At 39.3% G+C, this 10,057-nt stretch overlaps 1 protein-coding gene across 1 annotated transcript; it reads right to left on the bottom strand.

The window, feature by feature from the left end:
- Positions 1-7,677: 7,677 nt before the first annotated feature.
- On the bottom strand, positions 7,678-9,498 carry LOC126369698 (ommochrome-binding protein-like). The gene is made up of 2 exons (XM_050014265.1): positions 9,367-9,498; positions 7,678-8,642 (listed from the first exon to the last, which is right to left on the bottom strand). Exons 1-2 carry the CDS (start codon positions 9,367-9,369, stop codon positions 7,797-7,799), a joined length of 849 nt encoding a protein of 282 aa, XP_049870222.1. The 5' UTR covers positions 9,370-9,498; the 3' UTR covers positions 7,678-7,796.
- Positions 9,499-10,057: the final 559 nt, after the last annotated feature.

Here is a 10,057-nt window from a genome sequence, read left to right as displayed (position 1 = left end):
ACATGCAAATTTCTCTGAGAAATCGCTTGTTTTCTTTAAATAAACAAAATTCTTATCGCTTTACCGCCGGTAGCAGGACACACTCCCCATGTGTTCCAAGATAATCCCAAAACGCTGCAACGGCTCGATGTAACTCAATTTCCAAACAGCTATAAATATATAAGCAGTCCAAGGCGGAGTTATGACGAGTCTTCGCAAAAATATTAGAAAAGTTTTGATGTAAATACAATTTGTAAAGAATTTGAAAATGAAGTTTGTTTGCAAGGGTTGGGCGTGTTGTCTGTCGGGATACAGCTGATTGCAGTGTTCGGAAAAACGACTTTCCTTGATGTACATATTTTAATTTCTTTTCATGATAAGGCAAGAAGAAAACTTTAAGATACACATCGTAAATGAATATCTACTCCAAATTTACCGAATTCACTTTTTAAATCAAAATTCTATTGAAACAACGAATAACAAACCTTAACAAGGTAGCTACTTAAAAATTCTATCGAACTCCTTCGGCGGTTAGGAGATGATAAGTAGGTACCTAAGTAAACTCAGCAGTCTCTTTGAAAGTATGGAAATGTTTAAGCAAGAGTGGACGAGGTACCAGGAACGCATAGACGATAGAAGCTTAGACAAGTGTCTGAGTAAGACATACGACCTCTCTTCAATAGTTTCTGCAGATAAATCTGCTTCACTGAGGTTCACTTTAAAATGTAATTTCCATTCTCTACGTTAAATAATCAATTGCTTAACTTTGGCTGGGTGCAAATAAAAAATAAGCATACCAAGAGCTGGTTCAACTGCTTCTTAAACCGACAGAAGGATTGTATTCTAACTAGGTAACAGCGGACCATCAGTCACCAAACGTTTCAACTTGCACCAAGCACACATATTATAAGCTCACAACTATTACGTACCTATATAATGGGGTAGTCAAAGGTACATTCATTGCAAGGTCAACCAAGTATCACCGAGCGTTGTGTTGCTCGCCATCAAACGTAACAGTTTGGCGGGTTAAAATTGTAAGAAATAAAATTGTACTTATCAATTTAACAATAAAAAAGAAACACAAATGTGATCTAGTCATACCGCCGTATATATAGGTAATATAATGGTCGCGCCAACTGTGTTATTGCAAATCATTCTATCATCCAAACATTAATTCTAATTCAGCAGTTCAGCAGGACTCTGAAAGTCCCAACCGGGATTCAAAACCTACTTACTACAATATAAGTCACGCGTTCTTCAATCAGGGAGGATTATAACGGTTTTAAAAAAAAAACACCTGACAAAAAATATTTGAAAGAATTAATCGACCCTAGTGGGTCGATAGCGATAAGCGCTGATTGAGGGAAATCTTCGACCACGCCGGCGGGGTCGGTATCGGGGTCCTGAAGTGTTTGGTGTCGCGATCTGATTGATATAACGTACTACAATATAAAACCTACATTACAATATAAGTCACGCGTTCTTCGATTAGGGAGGATTATAACGGATTTTCAAAAAATACCTGACATATTTAGTTAGTTTATGTAAATATCCATCGTACACAATATCATACATATAATATTCAGGGTGTTAGTGACATCGTAACGAAAACTTTAACGGGTGATTCAAACCATGATTCTGAGTTGATATCACAGAAAAAAAATACAATAAAAATCATGAATTTTGCGACAGGAAATTCCATTTGATAAGGTTCATTATATCCAGCTTACGACATCGTAACAACAGTGGCTGCAAGTTGTCTTTGATTACTTGTGGCTCTGCCCACCCCATTAGGGATTGCGGGCGTGAGTTTGTGTGTGTGTGTGTGTGTGTGTGTGTGTGTGTGTGTGTGTGTATGTGTGTGTGTGTATGTGTGTGTGTGCGTGCGTTCGTGCGTGGGTGCGTGCGTGCGTGTGTGTGTGTGTGTGTGTGTGAAATTCCATTTGATATTATAATTCAGAATAATGAGCTGAATCTGAGAGGGCTCAGTATTCGTTACGAGGTCACTAACACCCTGTATACATACAGTAAAAAAATATGTAGCAAGAAAATAAGTTCTAAAATATTTAATCGAGAGCACCCACGCGTGGTACCAGGAGCACATAGTCGTTAGAAGCTCAGACGAGTGCCCAACTAAGATGTACGACCTGCCGCGAATCTATTCCATAGCATACTAGATTTACGTACACGTTACAACTTAGGTACTCACAACGATTGATGGCTCTTCGTGATATTGTGTGGATTTAACTATAATATTATATTTATGTAAGTATAAGTTTCTCCATTATCAGTTGTTTACTAAAGTCCTTGTAAATCTCCGATGCTGGACGACTTTAGGGTGTAAACGACGAATCGTGGCGACGAAAGGCGCAAAAGTTACATAAAAAGAGCTTTATTATCTACCCTTAGGCTGATAGGATACCAGTACCTACAGGAAAGACAAATTGAGAAAAAGCACTCACTATTCTTGCTATTAAAGAACTTACACACGGATTGATGATCTACCTCATAACCTACACGACAGAAGACTACACGAACATTCTTACATTCTTACTTTAGGAACCTTCTCGGGAATGACACTCACTGGCACTCACTGGGCTGGATGACCTGTCTGTTGTAATTTGTTTCATAAATGTTTGTATGTTCTATTTGAGTGCAATAAGATTTAATTAAAGGGATGACTGGGCCAAAGCCTAACATGGAAATAGAATCTAGTCTTATATGATTAAGTATCTATCGCATTTTTCTTTTTAATCGATGGGATTGGGCCGGACATGTTTGTCGCATACACCCTGAGCGGTGGGCACGGATCGTCACGCATTGGGTGCCTCATGACGGGTACAGGCGTCGTGGTAGACCTCGAAAGAGATGGCTTGACGACTTAGACGCTTGCCGAGAGACTGGCCGGAGTACACACAGGACCGCGAAAAATGGAAAGAGGAAGGGGAGGCATTTGCCCAGCAGTGGGATCTTGTAGGGTAGATTAGATTAGAACAATAGAATGTAACCATAGACCTCGTATAACAAATAGACAACTGATCTCTGTAAAAAAGTGTCCGCGTCGCATCTTGTCACAAAAGTGACGGCGTGTAACGACACTACAACCGATATTGCACTTTATCTGAACAACCTTAATTTGAGGGAACGAACTTATACTATCTACATTTCTTAATGTATACGTATTTACAACACTGTGCTGACGCTTTTTCGGAAAAACTCCTTAGCGATGTCAATGAGTTTAACCGTGTTTATTGATTACATAACACGTCTATTTCAATATAAATTCCATAAAAATTGTCGTTTTGACATTTCGTCAAAAGAATCTTCTCGACTTGCTTGTTCTCTTACCTCTTGTTTGCGCGTGAATGCATATTTATTTTTCACAAATAGCATTCACTGCTTGACCGGAAGCTACCTAGCTGTTGTTGCAGGGTGTGGTCTTATCTAATCTAGCCTACAAGATCCCACTGCTGGGCAAAGGCCTCCCCTTCCTCTTTCCATGTTTCGCGGTCCTGTGCGTACTCCGGCCAGTCCCTCCGGCAAGCGTCCAAGTCGTCACGCCATCTCTTTCGAGGTCTACCACGACGCCTGTACCCGTCACGAAGCACCCAATGCGTGATGATCCATGCCCACCGCTCAGGGTGCATAAGACAAACATGTCCGGTCTTGCAGGGTGTGGTAAACACAAGTAATAATAATAAGTTATTTATTTAGGTAAAAACCCATCATCCACATTACAACAAAATAAATACAATAAAAATATAACATCATTATAAAATTGGTTATTATGTACCATCATCTACCGTTCCCGAGCCGGTGCACCCTCGACCAGTGTTTTTTAAACCTCTCATCGAGGTCATCATTAATACGCGACAATATCTCATTCTTGGCACCACTCACCCGGACCCAGTGTGACGCAATCCGAGAGCGAAGAACTGCAAAGAAGTCCGGGACCCTGGCAGACGCAAACATGCTTTTTGCGCTACAAAAACGGGGGTGTTTCAGCAAGATCCGGAAAGCATCGTTATATTGCACCCGTAATGCGTTATACGAACGCTTAGTGTACCTTGTCCATAATTGGCACGTATAAAAGCATTGACAGAATGCTCTGAACAAGGTCACCTTCACCGCGTCCGTACAATGTGCAATACAAACTACGAATTCGTTTTGTTCCTGAACAATCAGAATCGTTAGAAAACTCAGAATCTTAAGAAACAATAACCCGATGGAAAGCAAAGCGTTGCATAATGTTACAAGCACGTGCGGCTAAGTATCGACCTTTAACCGCAAGCCCTTTTACTTATCCAGAAAGTTCCACTCTTCCCTTAAGTAGGTACTCTTTCAACTTTTCCATTGGGAGCAGGAATTCATTCGTAAACGTTGACAATGTACATGTTAGGGGTGGTCTCTCATTGACTTACAAAACAAGTACCGATGCCGAAATCCCGTTTTCGACTCACGTACAGACTTAACTTTTTTCTATCTTCTTCGTTGAATTCAATTACGACTTACTGGCGGTGGAGTAAACGTTTCGTTGAAATAAATGACTTGCTCGTTCCTGGTTTGATCCCATTAAGTTATTTATACTTATGAAAAGATATTTAAACATATTCTTTGATTCTTAATAGTTCATTATCATCCTCATCACCAGCCCATTAACGTTCCCACTGCTGGGGCACGGGCCTTCCCTATGGATGGATAGGGAGATCGGGCCTTAAACCACCACGTGGGCCCAGTGTTGATTGGTGGTTATTAACGACTGCTAATGCAGCCGGGACTAACGGCTTAACGTGCCTTCCGAAGCACGGAGGAGTTCGAGATGGAAACTTTTTTTTTTGGTCACCCATCCTATGACCGGCCTTTGCGAAAGTTGCTTAACTTCAACAATCACAGACCGAGCGCGTTAACCGCTGCGCCACCGAGCTCCTCCTTAATAGTTACTTACATCAAATACATATCAGTATCCGAGAGAAGTACCAAAGACTAACAACATAACATACGCTGACGACTCTATCCCGATTAGGATACTCAGAGGTACATACATCGTAAGATGAACTAAGTACTCACACCGAGCTTTCTGTTAGACCAACGTTATAGGTGGAATAAATTAATAACTCATTGGTGCAAGTCCGGTGCCTCCCGGACTAGCCGGACCGGCGGCGCTCCCTGTTTGAGTACCCACACACACATTTCAATGTGCGAGAGAAGTAACAAAATCGAGTACTTACCTATTTCATTTATAAATCACGCTATAAGCAAATCATCGTAATTACCTTAAAGTGACTTAACCGCCTTTCTCCAAATTCAAAATGATTCGTTCATTCAATACGAGTCGCGCGCCCGTCCACCATAACATTTACAGAGTGTCCTTTTTTTGCAGTCGACCCAAACGTAACGAACCATGAAATGAATTACACAGCAGGTTCGCCCGTACGACGTAATTTATGTTACGTGAGTGTAAAACGCGAGTAAACGAACAACGAAAAACATGCATAATGTGCGGACGGCCCAAAATCAGCGTTCAAGTACAATGTGATTTCAAAGGAGCTCACTTTTGTATTTAACTCTGGGTTTTTTGTCATCATGACTTATTAATACAGAAATAAGACTTATGGAAACAAGAAATTGTAACCATACTGCCAGCGTTTTTCATGCTATTTATTTACTTGTAGATTAGCCACATATGGCATTAACTACTTGGCCGAAAAGCATACTGTCAGCCGAGCCATGCACAAATCATGCAAGGAGTAGGATGGAGGTGGAATTCACTTTTAACTCATCATTACTAATTTAAGAGCCACCCTCTTGTCGGTGTAGCATTCTCCATGCTACTTTTTAGGGACAAATAGTGCAGTGGTTTCCCTCTTGCCTTCCGCCCCGCAGTACTATGTCGAATGCGAGTGTGATGGCGCCCAGAATAATTTAGTATATTTCAATGCCGTACTGTCGCGTGTCATTGTCGAAATCACTTTGTGAGACTATCTTTTGTTTGGTAAGGACTTTTCAGGCTTGAATCACCGGACTGTCTGAAAAAGGATTATGATTCCGTGCTTCAGAGGGCACGGTAAGTCGTTGGTCCCGGCTATTAGCCGTAAAAACACCTCCACCAACCCGCAGCGTGGTGAAGTATGCTCCGTACCCCTGAAATTTAGGGGAGGCCTGTGCCCAGCAGTGCGACGTATCAGGCTGTTTTTGATGATGATATGGTGATATACACGAGAACCATGTAAACGTCGTTTTGAAAAGAGCGAGATAGACTCTTAGTGCAATTATAATCAGTTAAGTTATTCCAAACCCTACACGATAGCCTTCCTTATTAATTGATCGACTTTCTTATTTACACAGGTATCCAAAATTATTATTCTTCACCCATAGCTACCTTTACTTGTGTAGTGAACCACGGAGAAATAAATCTTGCGCAGGTAACTTTAGTGCGTCTGCTGGCGTCACCTTCTCATCAGTCATTTGGCTGACAAGACAAATGGCCGCCAACCCTAGTCGGCTACACACGAATAACCCACGACGGGTGCCCAATCCTCCACACAATTTACATTTAACCAACTATTTATTACAATAATAAAATATACATTGCTCGCTTAACCTGAGGTTCGTTATATCCAGTTCTTACTAAGAAAGAAGTGTACGTGGACAAAGTGGTTAATTTTCTTGATCATTTATAGAATCTGTAATCGTAATATCCATCTTATCAAATAGGAAATAAATATTCGGTATTTTGCTATTTTGTTTTATCATTTGTCTGAATAGGATCGGATTGTGATCTGAGAGAAGGCGTTATAGGATTATTTCTTAGTGGTTTATTGTTCATGAAAATTGTATTAGTGCTATATTGCATAGACCTTTGCATCACTAAACATACGTACCATCTAACGAGATAAAAATCTTTAGTATTGACACAAACATATCTACTTTGTTTACGTTTCGTTCTGATATTGTTAAAACAGAGTAAGTGTGTCGATACTAAAAATTATTACTTTTATTAAAAAAATATAGAAAACGATGCTAGTTAACGTAGTATATTTTTGTAATAAAAGTAAGAAAAAAAAGTAAAGCAAAACTGTTTTCAATAAAATAAATCTGTAATATTACAAGATCTAGACTGGATTTAATAAAATAGAAACGATTTAGGCTTCAGGCGCCACATGTGAAAATAGCGTATAAGCTGACACTTAAATAGAACTTGCAAATTCTGTCGTCGAGACAGAGTACCTATCAAGCTTGTTGTAGAGAGTGTGAAAAGTTCATCAGACTGATAATGTTTAAATGAAGACGTAATATACGATCCCGACGACCCGATTACTCTGCCAATCCGCTCGCGACACCAAATACTTCAGGACCCCGATACCGACCCCGCCAGCGTGGTCGACGATTTCCCTCAATCAGCGCTTATCGCTATCGACTCGCTAGGGTCGAATAATTCTTTCAAATACTTTTCGTCTTAGACGACGCCCTGAGCCGCGGTTCGCGCCCAACTGGGCACCCTCAGGCCTGTTGTCTTAAACGTTGTATCGGGTGAAAGCCTTTAGCGCTCCCCGTTTGTCCGGCCAAGTAGTTAATGCCATCTGCGGCAAATCTACAATAAGTCACATCAACAAAATAATAATAGATGTTTAAATGAGACGACGTACGATTTAATGCGGTGATAATTATGGCAGTAAAATGTAAAAAAAAACACAAGCAATTAGATAATGACTTTAATAATAACCATATCGAATGCATTTAAATATCATTTTAGATAAAGTATAAACACGTAAATCAAACCAAACCTCTGTTCCTACATCAAAGTATTTCGAAATATATTAATCCTTAATTTCATTATCTGAATAACACCTAGTCTTTGTTGGTTTTAAACGTATTATACTGTTACCATCAGCGTATATAAAACTATTATCAGTATCAACTACTAACCCGTAGATACTATCATCAATGTCAGCTAGTTTCACAACACTCGGCCCACTCTCGTCGATAAAGAACAAACTGTCTGGAGTCGAGAAATACACTTTCTTATTGATATCAGTTGTAATACCGTTCGCAACATAGTCACCCAAATGATAAGATTTGGACAAATCCTTCACGTAATAGAATATCCCCGAAGAATTAGAAACAACGATGTTGTCATTACTGTCCAGAGCGAATAGCATGGTTTTAGTGTTCTTCAACGCGGGAAGCAACTTTGGTTCTCCTTGTTCATAAGTAAACACATGCTCATCTGGATAGTTGGTGAAATACAGTTTATCCTTGAAGAACAACTGCCATATGCTCACGTCCCTGGCTCCTTCAAACGTCGCGTTCTTGGTCCCAAAATCGAATTTGTAGATTCCATCGTTGCCTCCGAGGTAGACGATATGGTTCTTTCTATCGACTGCATTAGCGAATCCCCCACTAATGCCGTGAATCACACCGAATTCGTTAGTTTTTAGATTAATGTATGCAGATTTAAAACCGTCGTCCATGTCTTCAGGAGAACTGTAGCTAAAGAATAGGTAATTGGTATCATAGTCGAGGGCAAGTTGATAGGGACTGTCGATTCCGGTCTTCAGAACCTGAGCTTCATGTTTGGTGTTGTGGACGACCACACCAGAACAGTCTTCTATTACTCTGGCTCTTGCCACAGCAAGTACAACAGATAGGATGAGAACCTGCATCTACAATAATGGAAGAAATAAATTGTTTTTAATAACACTCGTGTACAAATTCATACATTTGTGCTAATTCCTGTACACATCATCTATTTATCTAATTTTATTTTAAGTTATACCTGTCATTTTCTTTCTGGTACCGAAACCGTTTGACGTGTGCTTGATTCTGTCGGGTTTTCGGCCAATATAAATTGTTTACAGGGTTGTTTTTGATTTGTGCCTACAATTGACATATGTTCCATAAATCCCTTTCCATTTCGGCGGATAAGAAAATGACAAGTATAACTTAAAATAAAATTAGATGTTGTCTACAGGAATTAGCACAATTATATAACATAAAATATTATTTATTAAGAAATCCTATATATGAACAGGTTCTTGACATTGTACCGATAAGTCAAAGTACCTAAGTATTGGATTGGATACATGGTATATTTTCGCTGGTATTAAGGACTTTACTAACCACAACTTTAACAACTTCAGCATTCTCTAAATATGTTTTTATTTCACTCCTTTGTTTCAATCCCTTATTTTTTCTTGATGAAGATAGAGGAGTCTACATTCGTCAATGCAACAAAATATTATTTTTATTGTGTTATCATTTAATCGTTGTTTGTTATTAATATAACTGACCCATGTTACTAAAATAAATATTCAATTATTATTATATGGATATCGCCTTACTTATTTACTATTTTGTTAAAAAAAAAACAATAAATAAAATGCTCACCATGACAGTAATGCAAACACGAGTAAAGATTGAACTGTACTAATAAAATATACAATCAACAATTTTCCTTAGCGATACGTCATAATGTTTAGCAATCAACAACTAAAGGTTACGACTTGTGACATTTTATCTTTTGCATTCGTCTTGATCCATAAAAACATTTTATTTTTACTTTTCTAATTCATTTACATTAGGTTTATTATTTTTTTTAATTATTTTTATTAACACATGCACTCATTATTCTCCACTCGGGTCAAATTATCGACTTTCCATTCTCAGAGGTACTTCTCTTTCGTGGAATTATGATGTTAATACCCCCTCCGGTTCATTGACCTAGTGGGACGTATATAGGCTGTTTATGTTACGTTTGTGATATTAATCATTTTGGAAAATGGGTTGATCACCTGTCACCATGCGGTTCACCATATTCGTTTTAGGATTTCGTATCATATATTCGGCCGTAACTGCAGGATGTCCTCTAAGGGCGCTTACAGTTTAAAAATGCCGGTCAAGTGCGATTTTGACTCGCGCGCCTAGGGTTCCGCACAGAGTGCTTTCTCTCTCTCTCTCTCTCTCTCTCTCTCTTTATTTAAGAGCTGCGCTCTTGTCGATGGAGTAATAGTCATTTCTCTCTTCTTCCCGCCAAAACCTTCACCTCCTGATACGACACGACCTGCACCTTCTCTTTTAT

This window comes from Pectinophora gossypiella, chromosome 9 (assembly GCF_024362695.1).
Source record: "Pectinophora gossypiella chromosome 9, ilPecGoss1.1, whole genome shotgun sequence".
Classification (NCBI taxonomy): domain Eukaryota; kingdom Metazoa; phylum Arthropoda; class Insecta; order Lepidoptera; family Gelechiidae; genus Pectinophora; species Pectinophora gossypiella.
This window is presented reverse-complemented; position numbering and strand designations above follow the sequence as displayed.